Here is a 19375-nt window from a genome sequence, read left to right on the forward strand (position 1 = left end):
GTAGCCAGATTTGACATTATATAATCATTTCCTTGAATGATCTCTCATTTGTGATGACGTTAGCATCAGTAATAATACCGAATCGACAGTGATATTTATAGTGTTGGCATAGATTGAATGCACTGCAGTGTGATGGAAATATTTTCTCTTGCAAAATGTTGCGTTAAGTTTAGTGACTTTGTTAATTAATATGTTTCCTAATCAACATTAACATTATGCTTATCTACATCGTGTGACTATTACGTAGGTATTTACGCACTGACACGTTATTTATAGGTACTAGACGTTATCTTGATAAACTTTAATTGGTGTACGACAAATACACCAACACTGGCTTCGTTTGTGAGATTCAGAATCTTGTAACCATACTATTATTGACTTCATCTCTTAGTATCTAATGAAAGTTTGTTCCAGGTATAAATATTTCTTTATCTCAATTTTGAATGTAAAATAGCTCACAGCCATAATTCGTTACCTTTAAGTTAACATGAACATGAAGTAGGGGTGGATCTCTCTAAACTTTCCTCGACCAGTCATACCTTAGGTTCGGATTAGAGAGATTTCGACGCAATTTGTATCAGTTAATATTTCATCAAACTATATATTTTACATTACAGAAGGATTAACAGTATCAGTATGGATTCGAATCACATGTGGAAAATATTAATGGGGATAGCCATATCAATACTGGTGGTAGGAGCCCAGGAGGAACGGGAACATATAATACCAGTCGTGGTAAGTGCGCTCATACAATGTACTAATATAATGTCCATATTAGGAAAATGTATAAATTCAGAATCTTGTGAACATATTATTATTGACTTCATCTCTTAGTTTCTAATGAAAGTTTGTGAACATTTGGGATATCTTTGTTATATCTTTTAATGATAAACTTTTTTTTTCTTAGAAAAAGTTGCGAATCTTTAAAACTGCAGTACAAACAAAGTCCACCTAGAAGCTATTTGATAACTGACTAAATTAATCCTATATACTTTACCGAAACGGCTTTTGATTGTTTAATTTTTGTTTCGGAAATGTAGTAGACCTTTAACAGAAAGCTAATATCATTTAGGATTTGCAAAAGGAAAAATCAAATCGATTTACACTTGCATTGATATAATTAAAGTCCGTTTTAAACGAATTTGATAATTTTGTAGAGTCCCGAAGACTGACATTAATATTACACATCATCACTTGCTGAACAATTTTAAATAGATACATTAAATGTTAATTTTTATAAGATGAGTTGTCTTACTTCCCCGTCGTTGTCTCGATGGCCGCTGAATTGTTCACTACACCACGCAGCGAAACAGTGAAAAGAGGCTTATTTGTAAAAATAGAAACATGAATATCCGGAATCTGCTTTTGTTTGGTATTGCGCCTTCATCTTGAGTGATAACTATAAATGCTCTGACATTATATCTATTCATGATAAACTTTTTTTCTTGGAAAAGTAATGAATCTTTAACACTGCAGTACAGACACAATCCACCTAGAAACTATCTGGTAACTTACTAGTAAACAGATATGAATTAAATGTCTCTAACCAACATAAAATGAACGTTTAAACGGCATCAACTTGATGAAAATTCAATGTTTGAAGTTGAAAACCTTGTTTCCTTTACTTTCTATTTTAAAACAAAGTAGACACAGAAACATCGAAATAAAGTATGGTCTCGATTAAAGCAGATCACAATTTCTGGTACAATACAGTAGTCTCTATTTTTTTTTTACTTTGTCACACTGGGTATTTCTTATACAGTAGTATCTGACTAAATTATACTAGCATGGAATAGATTCATTATCATTTAATGGAAGCCATGTTACTGTACGCCAAACATTTGTTTTCTTCAAAATCGTTTGACATACAGTAATGTAACATATACATTCGTCGGACGGTTGATATGGCAACGCATAAAGCTACATGACAGGATAATGGATAAAACTGGTAAACACAGATTGCACTGTTTAAAGTCGAAGGGAAAATAAGATATACCAGCATACGTAATTAACAGAAGTTGTTTTAATAAAAAAAAAAAAAAAATCCGATATTTTCAGAGGTCAAACGATGATGTAAAGTATTAACGACACTTATGCTCGATAGTTAAAAACCTATAAACTTGAACATATGTACATACAACTAGGGTATATTTCTTCAAAATTGAGTCGTCACACCTCTCTGGTACAGTCTTATTACTCAAAGGTGATTTCAATAATTTTTTTTTCTCTTACTGTAATTCTATGGAAACTTAAGTACTTATTTTTACCTGTTTGACAGTGGCATAGTACATTTACATGTAGTTTTTATTCAAACATTTATCTACAAAATTGAATAATTATGAGAAAATACTTTTCATTATTCTGAACTTATTAAACTATGTGTACATATTTCCGTTATCCCATTTTGACAATATTGGCATAGTTCTAGAAGGGAGAAACATATGTATAGAGCCAGTATACTTTGATATTGCTTCTTAATAGTAACAATGGCATTTGTTTTATTTGAGAATAGTATTTTGTCTGATGTCATAGCAACAGGAGTTAGGCATCAGGCCAATACTATAAACATTCTCCTAATAGGAAAAAACATAATATGATGTGAAATCGCACATACAAATGAATGGTATGATTAGTAAATATAGACAAAATAACATTACTAAATATTCTATGATATATAATTTAACTCTAATATATCTCTGAAAGATTTCGTGGATGGATTTAATCATACTTATGCAACAACAGCATTTTTTTTTGATCATTCATTTCTTTTGGATATCAGGAAGCTGACAGTACTGAGTACTAGAGAGCTTTATTGACTAGATTTTGTTTAGAGACTAATTACATGTCTAGAGTTCCGGCGTAGTCCATCAATGTCTGGACTTTGTCCACCTCCTCCGGCCACACGTAAAAGGTCATCGACATTGGTCAAGTGAATTATCATTAAACAGACTTTCAGCTAGTTATGAAACTGTCATTAGTCAACTCTAAAATGTCATCCTTATTAGCAATCTATTATCATCTATATAAACATTCTATTATCATTTTATACTAGCAGCACCCATAACACTAAAGGATGTAGGCGATTACAGTAGAGTTAAATACGATACAAACGTGTACAAAATATATCATAAACATCAAAATATGACTTCTTGTTTTGAACGTAGTTTGGAATACAGATACATGTTAAGTAAAAACAACATAACGCTTTTGGTGGACATTTTATAAACAGCATGATGAAATATATATAATCTAACTGGAACGTGTACTTTTTTGCGTGCAATTGATACGATATCTCTGTTACTCTTTCCTTTCCTCTTAATTGACACGTTATGATAAATTTCTGTACGAATGATAAGCATATCTTAATAACGTTAATGATACTAGATAAACTATAAAAAAATCCATATCCATGTTACTACGTTCTATAGAGGGCCTGTAGTTTTAACATATCCTATACACCTTATATACAGTAATAACTGTCTTTTTTCTATATCAACTGATTTCTTTCATGCCTGTGTTTCTTTTCCCCATAAAATAAATTCATTCAATTTTACCATTTAAAATATTCAATACTATAAGTCCTCGTATTAAAGGACATATTTTTTTCAGCTTGACTTTTTGCACACGCATATCATTTATACTGTAATATGTTACAATACTTATTTTTTTTATTTATTTTTATGCTGAAACTTCTGTGTAATATAAAAATGCTTACATCTCTTGATAATTGCTGTTATATTCGATTCGGTAATGAAAGCTCAAAATCATGAACCTAAGACGTACTAAACAGTTTGAATGTAAATCATCACCATTATGTAAACAAAATAAGTATGAAAAGTGTAATATTTCACTAAAACTATAAAATAATATCATAAAACCTCGTGGCCATTCACAATCATTAAGAAAAGAGGTATTAAAATGACAATTACACAACATAAATGACGTGTCAAAGTATATGTAGATGCATTATTAAAAGAAAGAAATAAAGTGATTTTGATGCTCTTTTCACTTAAGCATTGAAGTCAGTATTTTTTAATTTCATCGGGGTATGAAAAAAATTTTGTTTGCAAACTGTTACCACGCGGATTCACACAAAAGTTTGCAAAACATAGTGACTTCAATGCTTATAATTAACTTTACAGGCTACTTTATAAAATGAAATACGTTTGCACGTATGATTCCATTGATTTTTTCCAAGGGATTATTTTTTTCCAAATCAATACGCAACGTCAATGTTTCTATTGTGACGTCACGATAACGTCGGGTTTCCGCGCCTTTCTCTTATTTTGTTTTTCATTGTGGAATGAAAAAGATAAATAGGCCAATCAGAAAGCCAGAATCAAAGAGAAAATTAATTATTTTGAAGTAACATTGAGTGAAATACAAACCTTTAATACAATTATTCGCAAAATGTTTGAATTCGTGTTCTTGCTCTCTCGCAAAATTACGAATTTGTTTCGCGCAAAAATAAATTGGTTTACTGTGGCCGAATATTCTTCACAAATAGACTGTGATAAAAACCCTTCTCAACATGTTTTTTTCTTTAGGAAAGATCATTGTAATAACAAGTACGAGGTATTAATTAATCAATAACAAGTGTAATTTTTATCTGAAACTTTACGAACAAAATCATGTTTGTATGTAATATCAAATCATATTTATAAAAAACAACATGATGTAAACAACATTTTTTACAGTTTAAAGATCTTACATACTCCTCTTCTTTTTGTCTTTATACGAAATACACAGGTTATAGATCAATTAACTTATAATTAGGTACACAACGGCTGTTATATATGGTTAATAGCAACATAATTACACAATCGATACAATAAGAACTAAACAACACATGTCGTTAGGACTTAGATCGTGTAGATTTTGGAGTCGAATTTGTTTACGAGCCGATTTCCATATAGTTAGCTGCAATCTCATTAAAAAGCAGTTTGGAATTCGATCGGATGAATTTCACCTATAGTAATGAGAGGTTCCATTATCGTTACATTGATTATAACGCTCATTGTTGAAAAAAGGAAAATGCAAATGATTTGACTGTTTCATACAGAGAGACACCATACAAGTTTGTTTTTACAATTATCTTTTCAACTCTTTATAACACGAAATTCAATTATTTAACACGACTTAAAAAATCATTTACCATTGCAAGATTAATTGAAAATAGAAAAGCGGAAACGAGATTACATAATTTATTTGCTAAACGAGAACTTAATTAGTCGTCAACACGCAATATGCGTTACGACCTTGGCCCCGAGTGAATTCTTTTGTTAAACACACACACATATCACAAAGACTGGATTCCTCATTCTCGCCTGGGTTCATATCGGAGATTTATGTATAAAGCGATATTAGTATTTCTTTCTTAAATACTTTTTTATAACCGATCCTGAACTACATTTGTAGGATTGGATTTATTTCAATGTGAAGGAAAGGTTCACTAATCATTTTTATCAAGACAGTGGTTTAGGTAAATACATATATGGATGCTACTGGAAATGGTGATAATCAACTCGTGATATATTATTTTAAACAAAAATACAATAATATCTTTTAAAGAGTTTCAGTTGTCCTTTTGTGTCAAATAGTGAAACAGAATTGATTTGCGCTTCACTTCTGGTTCCGCAATATTCACATTTGAAATCACCACATGATATTAACTTGTACGGCGAGCCCTGTCGATAAAGGAAAAACCCCACAAAGAGTATATCCATACAAAGTATTACTGATGTTACTTTTGAAGACGTTTTCTCTTCTCTTTATGGTGATTCTTTTCATTGATTGCCGTACAAATCTTACTTTTTTGTAGGTTAGTCGCTTTAAACAATACTTTTGGTGCTGTTTTGTTGGTTTCATAAAACTTGCTGATAATTATTCACGGATGTTTTTCTTGCATTTAACAGAATCATGTTACTTTGTTTTACATCTATATAATTTACTATCAGTGTGTTATGACACATATAGAAGCTTTTCAAATTATTGAAATTGTAAAACAAAAATCACGTAAATAAAATTACTGAAAAATAATTTTAATACATTTTATTGACAGTAAAATGGAATTAAGGGTCAATTACTTATCCGAAATAGCTTTTATTATTTAAAATATTAATGTAAAACGAGATTAATAATTTTGTAGAGTCGCAAACGGTATTAGCTTACTGTAAATACTACACTTAACCTCACCTTCTTGTAATAAATCAAATGTTCATTTTATTTTCATAGAGCGCAATAGTTGACTTTGACTGCGCCAGACGGTAAAACAGCGAAATAAATCTTCACTGATTGCGCAGTGAATCCTGCATTTGTTTGGTGTTGTAATCTAATGTTAGCCATAAAAAACTGTTTTAAGATACTTTTTAATATTTGTTTCGGATAGTTGGCCTTTAATGAAGTGCATACGCTCATATGCTGTTGTAAAAATGCATAAGACATAATAATTTGCCTCTTTATATATAAGCATGTTCTTTTTTTTAAATATTATGCATTTTAATATAGAATTATATGTATACGAAGCCGATTATCGCACTATTTATCAATACGCATTTATATACTTAACCGAATTCTGGTTTAAGAAATGCGGTTCGAAAAACAACTAATTGATTGATATATTATCTCTCTTAACTCCAAACAGGAAGATACGTAATCAATTTATCATCCGTTTCCGTTCAAAATATGAAAAAATCTAATATAATCTGATAAATTTTGTATGAAGGGAAACTCAACACAGATCATCAATATTTATCATCATAAATTGTTCATGCCTGAGATAAATTATAAGCATGTCTTCAGTTTATCGAATGATCCCTTACCAAAGATTTTATGTGCCAAGGCTTGGAAAAAAACCAGAAGAAGTGAAGACAAAAATCTTTTGGAAGACATTTTTGGAAGCTTTATCTACAATTGTTAGCTACATGTTTTAATTGAGATCATATCTATAACTGTAGAATAACTCTACTGTCGTGTTTGACTTCAGCGACGCTACATACCAACCTGTCCTAAAGACGCCGTGTGTGCCAATGTGTGGAGAACAGACAGCCAGCCCACTCGGAGTATCCTCAGCTGTAGGTGTGAGAATTCGGGCGAATTTTTCGACGATCGCATCGAAGGAGCATGTGAATACCTGAACCCGACCGACAGCAATTCAGTGTTCCAATCAAGGAGAAATCAGTGAGTATATAAATTAAAATATCTCAATGTGTCAAAAATAGCAAAACTTTCAGGATGTCCTAATTATCTACACTGTATAGGGTTATCTGTACTTCTAACACTTTAAGATTTACTCCTTTTCTTTTACGTAAGAATATCTAAAATGTTATCGTTGTGACAATTTGATCTCATGATAGGATAACGATCTACATGATAGCTGTATTCTCTCGTTCTAAAAAAACATATGCAGTCGCGATAACAATGACATGACGTCATGACAAGGAAACTACGTTACAGCAATGGCGACGAGAATTCAGCCATATCACGTCAATATCAATTTCGACTTATTGACACATCAATAAATGTGTAAAAGGAGCGGGTCAGTATGGCGGGTACATGAAAATACACTTCCCGTCACTCTCCTAATGCAGCATGCTTCTTTGGCACAATCCATAGAGCCGTGGACTTCCACAACATAGACATGGGTTCGATTCCTGGTCATGACATAGAACCATTCGCCTTGAGTGGGAGAAAGTATATAATTACATGTCTCTAATCAAACGCATCCTCGATATCCCAGGGGTTACTATCACTGTCCTTATAGACTACATTGATCTATGTCATAACGAAACAGGAGGTATATCGGGAGCTATAAATTGACCAATCGCATGTCAAGAGATTTCCTTTGCAAATTATGGAGAGTGACGAATAACTTCTAGCCATACAGTGTGTCGTTATTAGATCTTGCTATGTATGGCAAAGGTCCCATCTGTTGTAGCACACAGACACTTCAGTTGTACTATGACATAGAGTTCATCTTACACCGAAGGACAACATCTACAAAAGCGACTTCATGAAAATGTAAAGATATAAGAAATGATTTGGCTGTATTAATCTTAATCATAAGCGGCCAACCACATTTTCCGAAAATATTATATACTTTTTAATAATAAATTCTGGCTATAAGATATAATCGTTTTTGTTTCAGAGAAGTATTATGCCCCCGGACTTTACGTAGATGCAGGCCTGGTGAGGTTGCTAGAGAACGCAAGTCCGGCCCGAATGGACTTCCTTATTTCGCTGTAAGTATATATTCACGTCTTATATCGGAATTAAGAGGACCAAGGTGATACAAATCCCCAGAGCATTGCTTGGTCGGCATTCTGATTCCGTTAGTAAACACCATAAAGCTTTTTGCGGGTTAAAAATTCGCGATATTAAATTGAATGGACATTTATTGATTTGGACACTGAAAATTTAGAAAGGCTATGTGTTCGTTTGATTGAACCAAAGATAACTTCTATACTAATGAACTTACCACAACACCATCATGCACATTTCTATCATTTCGGAAAAAAGATGTTACCCAAGACAGGAAAAGGGATGTACCTCTGGTTAATGTCGGAGTAAATGTCGGACTAATGTACACAAGTACCTATCGTATCAAATACCAAAGTGGTGTATACTAGCTGTAAGCCAACTTACACATTTTCTCGAACTTTACATATATACTGTTATGCTACTACTTTACCTGTGTCGCGTCGACTTACTTTCGCGTTTATACAACTAATAACTTCATTCATGACGATTCAATTTCGCAATTTATAGACTCATATGCTACTACTTTACGTGTGTACTAACATACTACTATTTTACCTGTGTCGCGTCGACTTAATTTTGCGTTAATACACCTAATAACTTTATTCATGACGATTCAATTTCGCAATTTATAGACTAATATGCTACTACTTTACCTACATGTATACACTGACATACTACTACTTTACCTGTGTACTGACACACTACTACTTTACCTGTGTACTGACATACTACTTTACCTGTGTACTGATATACTACTACTTTACCTGTATACTGATGTACTACTACTTTACCTGTGTACTGACATACTACTTTACCTGTGTACTGATATACTACTACTTTACCTGTATACTGATATACTACTACTTTACCTGTGTACTGATATACTACTACTTTACCTGTGTACTGATATACTACTACTTTACCTGTATACTGATATACTACTACTTTACCTGTGTACTGATATACTACTACTTTACCTGTATACTGATATACTACTACTTTACATGTATACTGACTACTGTGTATTGACATACTACTTTACCTGTATACTGATATACTACTACTTTACCTGTATACTGATATACTACTACTTTACCTGTGTACTGATATACTACTACTTTACCTGTATACTGATATACTACTACTTTACCTGTGTACTGATATACTACTACTTTACCTGTATACTGATATACTACTACTTTACCTGTGTACTGACATACTACTACTTTACCTGTGTCGCGCCGACTTAATTTTGCGTTAATACACCTAATAACTTTATTCATGACGATTCAATTTCGCAATTTATAGACTAATATGCTATTACTTTACCTATACACTGACATACTACTACTTTACCTATACACTGACATACATACTACTACTTTACCTGTGTACTGACATACTACTACTTTACCTGTGTACTGACATACTACTACTTTACCTGTGTACTGACATACTACTACTTTACCTGTGTACTGACATACTACTACTTTACCTGTGTACTGACACACTACTACTTTACCTGTGTACTGACATACTACAACTTTAACTGTGTACTGATATACTACTACTTTACCTGTGTACTGACACACTACTACTTTATATGTATACTGATATACTACTACTTTACCTGTGTACTGATATACTACTACTTTACCTGTATACTGACATACTACTACTTTACCTGTGTACTGATATACTACTACTTTACCTGTATACTGATATACTACTACTTTACCTGTATACTGATATACTACTACTTTACCTGTATACTGATATACTACTACTTTACCTGTGTACTGATATACTACTACTTTACCTGTGTATTGACATACTACTACTTTACCTGTGTACTGACATACTACTACTTTGCCTGTGTACTGATATGCTACTACTTTACCTGTGTACCTTGAAGACTTGAAAACTTTTGCGGCGATAGATTTTGGGGATTATTATTGCACGCGAAATTGAATAGCGTGAAAAATAACTAGTTTTACAGTACTTGTATTGTTTGCTTATTGATGACGACTTGTGCCTGTTTACCTTTATTATCTTTGATCTAGGTGCACTGTCGCTGTCCCCTACACAACTTGATGACACTAATGCAATACGAAGAGGATGCACGGGCTACATACAGTAACAGGACCACAAATTACAAATGTGCTCCGGATTTCATCAACAGAGAACAATAGACAGGTAAAACATTCTACTTACCAACACTACATAAGGCCAAAAACATATGTCTGTTTGGAATTACATTGGCAAAAAAATTGGGTCGGTAGGTCGGCGGGGATTTTTTTAGTGTCTTTCACTCAAAAATAATGGCCGGAATCGGAGTCTGAGATCGAAATTCTGACTTTTGCTTTTTTTTTCGTAGAAAAGTGTTGGGGTGGAAATAGGTTCGGGGTTTAAAATAAGGGCCGGTCGGGTAACCCTAAACAGATATATTATTTTCTTTTGGCCTAATAACACCGGACAGTTCCTAGCTACAGAGATCAATGGACAGGTAAAAACATTCTATAAACCAACACTTCACAATAAACAGGGGACAGTTCCTAACTACAGAGAACAATGGACAGGTAAAAACATTCTATAAACCAACACTTCACAATAAAAAGGGGACAGTTCCTAACTACAGAGAACAATGGACAGGTAAAACATTCTATAAACCAACACTTCACAATAAACACGGGACAGTTCCTAACTACAGAGAACAATGGACAGGTAAAATATTCTATAAACCAACACTTCACAATAAAAAGGGGACAGTTCCTAACTACAGAGAACAATGGACAGGTAAAAACATTCTATAAACCAACACTTCACAATAAAAAGGGGACAGTTCCTAACTACAGAGAACAATGGACAGGTAAAACATTCTATAAACCAACACTTCACAATAAAAAGGGGACAGTTCCTAACTACAGAGAACAATGGACAGGTAAAAACATTCTATAAACCAACACTTCACAATAAAAAGGGGACAGTTCCTAACTACAGAGAACAATGGACAGGTAAAAACATTCTATAAACCAACACTTCACAATAAACAGGGGACAGTTCCTAACTACGGAGAACAATGGACAGGTAAAATCATTCTATAAACCAACACTTCACAATAAACAGGGGACAGTTCCTAACTACAGAGAACAATGGACAGGTAAAAACATTCTATAAACCAACACTTCACAATAAACAGGGGACAGTTCCTAACTACAGAGAACAATGGACAGGTAAAAACATTCTATAAACCAACACTTCACAATAAAAAGGGGACAGTTCCTAACTACGGACATGTGTGATGTCGATTTCATGTAGCCATTGACTGGTATGCCCTTTGGAAAATGAACAGTATCTAAAAACCATTTTTAATCAATTAAATATTGCAGATTCCCTCAGTAAAAACGACATTAGTCGACGTTCGGTTAAGCGATAGCAAGCGCTGTCTTCCCCGATAAAACTAAAGCCAATTACGGAAACGCTCTGTCGTCCAGTCGTCCATTAACCAGTTCTGTTTCTCGGTCTGGTAGAACTGATATCGGTGTTAACTCATCCTTTAAGAACTTATTATCTGTTAAACCAGGCACACATGAATTCTTATCAATATTACAAAACGAACGAAGTTTTTCATTTTCGATTTGAATTGTTGTATGAAAAATCATTTTATAGGGTTGATAACAGTCTTTTTCAATCTAAAGTAAACTTTTCAAAATTACAAATTCATCATTAATCAAGTTATTTCGGTAATTATTTTGCTACAAGAAATTTCGTGAATTTTGATATTTGTCATATTGGCTTTTTTTTCTAAATCGAAGTCGGTACCAATAAAATAGCTGAAGTCCGATGAATCATCAAGTTAAAATGACATATTACAGCAGCCAATATTACCTGACGTCTCACTGGACGTCTTCTGTTGGGAGCACGTCCCTGTGATGAAGGTCCGGGTTCTGTCCCTTAACAGATACACACCATATAGTCAAACAAAATTGGTAGTTTCTGATTCTGCTTCGCGCTCAGCATAAAGGGAGTGGGACGACTGTTTTGTGTCGTTGTCAGTCTAATGTGACCGGGTGGGTGTACTGTTGGGTAACTTTGATGGTCCGATTCACTATAAAAAGGACAATAAGAAGAGACTATACCAGGAAACACAACATGAATATACGACAACCTCCCGACACATATAGACATTCAAACACACAACACATAGCCTTCAGGGAAGGGACTTCCTTACCTTGATCAACCAATCATTCAAAGTTTAAGGGGTTTAGTTTCGTGTGTATGCGTTTGTGTGTGTGTTGATATTAAGACTGCCCTTTTCATTGTGATATAGCGTTAATACAAAGTACACCATTTGTACTATGCATGTAAAAAATATTTCGATAATCAACACACACATTCCTAAAAATAACAAAACAGCAAATGTTTCTTTAGGGGCATAGCGAGGTTATATTCAACATTCAAAAAGTTCAATTCTATGCGTGTTCACTAGCTTAAGATCCTATACTGCTATTATCATACCATCATCGGTGAATCACGGTTGACTGTTATATAACATAAGAACGATTTTCATTGGCTGGAAATGCATTGTGACGTCACTAAACAATGACGTAATGACTGATTCGAGGACGTCGTGACTAAATGGTGTCATCCGCTAGATTTTCGCGGCACATTTGTGACGTTGCGATTCTTCCAAATGTAGGTTGTTGTAATTATGTGATGAAAGGCATTTTAAAGTTGTTTTAATTCCATATGATATTGAATGAAATTCGTCTCAAAGTTTTAATTTTCGCTAGCCAAGGCTCGCAAAAATAAAAACCTTTAATAAGACTCTTTTCATAAAACCTCATATGGAAGGATTGCCCTTTACGATGGTATAAGTATCGTGCGTAAGACTATTAATACAAAAGCCTACTCCTCCTTAACCCTGGAGTGGATATTCTACCCGTGTAGCCGGTTATTTTCGCGGACCATTTTTTTTTTTTTTTTTTTGCGATTTGATCAAGAAAAAAATCATATGCTAGTGCTATTAAATTTTCACGAAATGGATTTTAAAGGTAGATACCATTCAACCATGTCTCATTTTTTCGCGGATCAAATTTCGCGATCATAGCAATGTACCGAGAAATCGCTATAATATCATCCCCGCGAAAATATCGGGCTATACAGTACAGGCTGGTAATAACGTGATTTATACTATTAATGTTATTTAATACTTATGTGTTATACAGGTGAAGGTGTGTGTACTGCCAAGCCTCTGGTCCTGTGACGGGAGAGCGGTGAAGAGACTGTTAGTTAAACTTTAATACGTGTTTCTCTGCAATAACCTGGAACCTTAGTAAATATCTCGTCCCACCTAGTATTATATCGTGTTTACTTCTCTGTACATAAAAATGTTGTTATGAATTAAATGAATGGACACAAATGTTTACCACGGCTTTGTATTCGTCTTTTTTCGACAAATAAATACTGTAAAATTATCGAGTACTGACAAAATTAATGATTTATCCATTACATCAAATCCTCGTCATTGTTTCAGCAAATTTATTAGGAAATTTTATTTCATGTGATCATGACAGCAAATTAGAATATGAAGTTAAAAAAATAAACTTAAGTATTTCACAATGTTACATATTTTATCTCCACATCGACAACAACACGAATGATTTCTCTGGCCATTAGGTGATAATGATGCAGCAATTTTACCAACCAGTATATTTGTAAAAGGATGCAGAAAATACAACGTATACCAATTGTATTTGTAAATGTAAATTAATAAATAATCAATGAATAAACAAATAATTAAATACCTTGTAGTGAAATATAGTATAACAGTGCTGATTCCATTGTCAACATAACGAGAAAAACAAGAAAATAAAGATACCAAACTTACCCAGATCCAATTTCCAATCCATGGTCTTGTACACTTATTGCTGGTTCTAAGGTCATTCTACTGTCGGCGGCGTAACCAATTGGAGAACGATGGCAGACATTTTCATGTCCGTGACATGTTTTCCCTTCTTTTATTATTTTTTTTTTTAAGAAAAAAATACTTTACATTATGGGTTTTTTTTTTTTTTTTTTTTAAGTTTTCTGTCTTTCTACAAGTAGGTATTGATTGTAAATCCAAGTGTTTTTTTAATTTATTTGTCGACATCATAGTTTGATCCATACGCCGCTCCGGTATACCTGTTTCCTGCTGACGTAAGAGAAGGAAGGCTTACAGGAGCATCATGACAATTTTTATTAGATTAATTTTCAGAAAATTTTGCTCAAACGATTGTAACGTCATATTCTTCACCTATTTGCATGGCCGAAAACTACGTAAGATGCAAAGATTGTAAAACAACAATCACAGCTGAAGTGAGCTAGTTAGGAAATAATAATGATCGATCAGAAAATCTACATCATATACAGAATTTATAACTTATAACTTGATCATGTTGAACTTATTTCGGTGATAATTTTATTATGGTGATTAGAATGTCAAGAAATCCGTATGCACTGTACAGTGTACCTACATGCACTTGGTAAATGCTTTTTCGAAAAATCATTCTTTTGAAATTGGATTGGAAAAAAAATCATCGCAAAATCAAAAAATCTAAATCTAAATAAGCTATCAAATTATCAATTATAAAATATAGAAATAATGGTCGGTTCAATTTCTTCGAAATGTTGACAGAAAATGCAAAATAGCATAGAATAAGAATATGGAACTATGGGGACGTTTTGGGTTATCTGAGACTACCATCTTAATTGTATGTGACTCATTGACTTCCAATAGGAGAAGGGATTGACGGAGGGGAGTGAATCAAAGATTCGATATCTATCATTAGCTACTGTTTACTGTGGTAAAACGAAAAAGTTCAAGATTAACCTTGAGGTATCATGTAATTACATACTTTTGGTATTCGGGATACAGACAAGTTAGTAAAGAAGTAATTATTGGACAAAGACAGAAGCATCACCAGAAGCAAGAATAAACGGAATTGAACCATCAGACATGGAAAGTAATTTAGCTATCATTATTGGCAAATCAGTAACAATTCCAATGCTGAACACAAGACACAGTCATTCCATATACATGTACACATAAGGATCAAGGTCAAGAGATTGCACAAAAAATTAACAAGATATCTAGACTTACTGATGGAATTCGTAATGTTTCGTTTAACGCATTAAATTGCACAATATATCATCCTCGATCATCCAAGGGTTACTATCACTGTCGCCATATTAAACCCTGGAATATGCCATTGCAAAACTGAAGACTCTGTGTGCCATAACAGATGAGCAGGAAGTTTAGTCCTTTGATGTCGCATTGGCGATCATGCCAGGTGACTATCACCATGCGCCATTGGAACAATGCGCCATGCAACAGTGCGACAATGCGCCAAGCGAAGAACGACAGTGTGTCATGCGACAGTGTGATAATGCGCCCAGCGAAGAGCGACAGTGCGTCATGCGAGAGTGAAACAATGCGCCAAGCGAAGAGCGACAGGCATTGTCGCGCTATCGCATGGCGACAATGCGCCAAGCGAAGAGCGACAGGCATTGTCGCGCTATCGCATGGCGCAATATCGCACTATCGCATGGTGCATTGCCGCACTATAGCATGGCGTGTTGTCGTACTGTCGCTCTTCTCTCGGCACATTGTGGCACTGATGTATGGCGTAGTTGACGATGTTGCTTTGAAGTTGGGCGTCACTAGGTCTGTAAATTTCCAATTGGGGTTTCTGCAGGTCCGTGAATGGTTAGATTTATTTTCCTGGGCTGCCTTCAGTTTTGCTATGACATATACCAGGGATGGATATTGTATAATGAAAATGATGGTAACCCCTGGAATATCACGGATGACTATATGAATGTAGGCTAGCTAAATTCGGAATAAAGGAACGATAAGTCATTACATGAAATTATAATATCCTTCTCCACTTCATTCTTTATAAAATATACTCTGATTTTCCACTATTCTCATTGGCTAATAGATTGTCGCGATAAAAGTAAAATAATGAGTTTATATTACTAATATTTACATTCGCTTGTCACAATTACCACATAAAGTTACCAAGCAATATCGAATAAAAAATTGACGAATTAGTGTACTTCAGGTACAGATAGCATATTCCCTCCCCTGCATTGTTATTTCTTTATAGGTTTATTTTATCATTATTTTTATATAAGCATGGGATACAAATTATAGATTATATATAATTTATTTATTATATACAAAATTAGAAACATTTTATCTTTTATGAAAGGTTAAATTTAATAAGGTCTTTGAAATAAATGATGAAAAATTAAATCGTTCGCCACATTGAATTGTATCCATATTAATATAGAATCACCATGGTTTGTCAGTAACGGACGAGAAGGACGGAGGGTAAAACACCTTATTAGATCTTTTCTCTTTTTACTATTTTTTTTACATCCTCCTACACGAGGATAATTCATAAACAAATTAAGAAAATGAATTCCTGGCGTTCTATTAAATATGGAGTTTATTTGAAAAACACCAAAAGGATTATTTGATGCGCAGGTTTCTTTTACACACCATAATGACTTCAACAAAGTCTTACTTTTTTTTATCAAATTACAAGAAATACGATAAAAATATTAGCATTTTAAAATCTGGTATACTGCACAAAACTTCATGTTTGAATAATTGCATGACCTTGCCCAACTGTTGTCGACACTCCATGGGACCTAATATATATTTTACAGTGTACATGTATATTGGGTCCTCGATACTCCATGGGTTCCGATCACTTACGATCTCTACACCCCTGGACTATCTCATAGTAAAACTGAAGCCAACAGAATAGAACAGGTAATTTAGTCATACGATGTACATCAAAAGAGCCGTATAACGGTACACTGTGGTTGACTGTGTGGCTTTGATGTTAGGCGTCGCTCTCTCTGTAGTCTTCAAAGGAAATCTTTGCTAGCCTGTGATTGGTCAAATGTTTTCCGCTGAGCTGCCTTCAATTTCACTATGAGATAGTCCAGGGGTGTAGAGATCGTAAGTGAACGGAACCCCTGGAATATCGAGGATGTATATTGGGTGTAAAACAATTGACTAGTTTTAGCAAATAAGTTACTGTATAACCGGTTATTTTCGTGGGGAGGGTAACGTATTATCTCAAATTCGAGGGCATTGTGTCGTGACAATTAAATTGATCCCCAGACTATTGTAAAACTAATGAAATATTAGGTGTGATGACGAAGCTGTGACCGACAAAGGGAAGGTTTCTGACAGATTAGGGAAGGTTTCTGACCCACAAAGGGAATGTTTCTGACAGATTAGGGAAGGTTTCTGACCCACAAAGGGAAGGTATCTGACAGATTAGGGAAGGTTTCTGACCGACAAAGGGGAGGTTTCTGACCTACAAAGGGAAGGTATCTGACAGATTAGGGAAGGTTTCTGACAGATTAGGGAAGGTTTCTGACCGACAAAGGGAAGGTTTCTGACCGACAAAGGGAAGGTTTCTGGCAATTTAGGGAAGGTTTCTCTCCGACAAAGGGAAGGTATCTGACAGATGAGGGAAGGTATCTGACAGATTAGGGAAGGTTTCTGACCGACAAAGGGAAGGTTTCTGACCGACAAAGGGGAGGTTTCTGACCTACAAAGGGAAGGTATCTGACAGGTTAGGGAAGGTTTCTGACGGATTAGGGAAGTTTTCTGACCGACAAAGGGAAGGTTTCTGACAGATTAGGGAAGGTTTCTGACCCACAAAGGGAATGTTTCTGACAGATTAGGGAAGGTTTCTGACCCACAAAGGGAAGGTATCTGACAGATTAGGGAAGGTTTCTGACCGACAAAGGGAAGGTTTCTGACAGATTAGGGAAGGTTTCTGACCCACAAAGGGAAGATTTCTGACAGATTAGGGAAAGTTTCTGACCGACAAAGGGAAGGTATCTGACAGATTGTAGTCGTCATCGTTCCTCGTAAGAACTGGGTGAAGCTAGGGTGTGGTTGTTAGTTCATGGTCTTCGTAACACGTCTGTGAATAGCTGCATTATTGTAGCTCAAAAGACTTTCAGACAGATAATGGTGTCGTCTTTAGGGCTACAATCGGTACCTATTACTGCCAAAGTAATGATTATGCGAACCATAATACCGCTTACCTACTAGGCAATAAAACTGAACCGTATAAAATATCAAATTGACAGCAAGACATTCTTTTTTTCACATATAAATATACAGGTCTTTTCGAAGGAAAATTATACAGCAAGTCTACAAAATAGATGCATACATACGCATAACATAAATGGAAACCTTACAAAAAGTATTGAAAATTGTGCCCGAGTGATTTCCAGAGGCAGTGTTCCACTAGGACGCATAAGCAGTATTTCGTATTCGACCGAAAGGTATAGTAGGCCGGGTTCGTATATTTCTTCTAGTCTGTGAAGGCCAAAGAACTAAATACATGAGGTCTAGATAACGCAACAAACGATATAATACGACATGGAAAAGTGCAGAACTTTAAAAGTAATCACATTTTTTTTTTCAAAATTTGACACCAGATAAGATACACGTTAGACCTAGATTTGTATGGCGAGTGTCGTCGTGACCTAGATGTTTTTTCGTGAGTGTCGCCGTGACCTAGATTTGTATGGCGAGTGTCGTCGTGACCTAGATGTTTTTTCGTGAGTGTCGCCGTGACCTAGATTTGTATGGCGAGTGTCGCCGTGACCTAGATTTGTATCGTGAGTGTCACCGTGACCTAGATTTTCTATTACGAGTATTTTCGAAGAAGCGGATGGCGCGTCCTCCTCTGGGATAACATGTTACTCTGTTCACAATTTCATGAGTGAACCTGCTAGTTCATGGTTGGTTTGTCAATCCGCATGTTTATACGAATTTAATTAAGCTTTGCTTTTAATTTGGTTATTTCATTGGTATTCGTGATATTAGCTCACCTAGATGTAATTATTTCATACAAGTAATTATAAAATGAAGATCACATTCAACAATGCAAATACATTTTGAATATGTATTTACAATATCATCGGGAAAATGGTATCCCTGGTAGGCGGCGCGGTGGCCGAGTGGTTAAGATATCCCGACATATTACCACAACCCCTCCACCTCTAGGATGCGGGTTCGAATCCCATG

At 34.7% G+C, this 19375-nt stretch overlaps 1 protein-coding gene across 3 annotated transcripts in view; it reads left to right on the top strand.

Annotated features, from left to right (window-relative positions):
- Nucleotides 1–13685, top strand: part of LOC138307354 (uncharacterized) — a 42760-nt gene extending 29075 nt beyond the window's left edge. For 2 of the 3 annotated variants that reach the window (XM_069248053.1, XM_069248052.1), the window contains exons 2-6: nt 618–735; nt 6986–7179; nt 8147–8240; nt 10323–10455; nt 13488–13685. In XM_069248053.1, the coding sequence (XP_069104154.1) occupies nt 637–735; nt 6986–7179; nt 8147–8240; nt 10323–10451 (516 nt within the window). In that variant the 5' untranslated portion in view covers nt 618–636 and the 3' untranslated portion in view covers nt 10452–10455; nt 13488–13685. Of the gene's footprint in view, nt 1–281; nt 415–617; nt 736–6985; nt 7180–8146; nt 8241–10322; nt 10456–13487 lie in introns of those variants that run through there. The other variant, XM_069248051.1, reaches the window with a different exon arrangement.
- Nucleotides 13686–19375: the final 5690 nt, after the last annotated feature.

This window comes from Argopecten irradians, chromosome 14 (assembly GCF_041381155.1).
Source record: "Argopecten irradians isolate NY chromosome 14, Ai_NY, whole genome shotgun sequence".
NCBI lineage: Eukaryota > Metazoa > Mollusca > Bivalvia > Pectinida > Pectinidae > Argopecten > Argopecten irradians.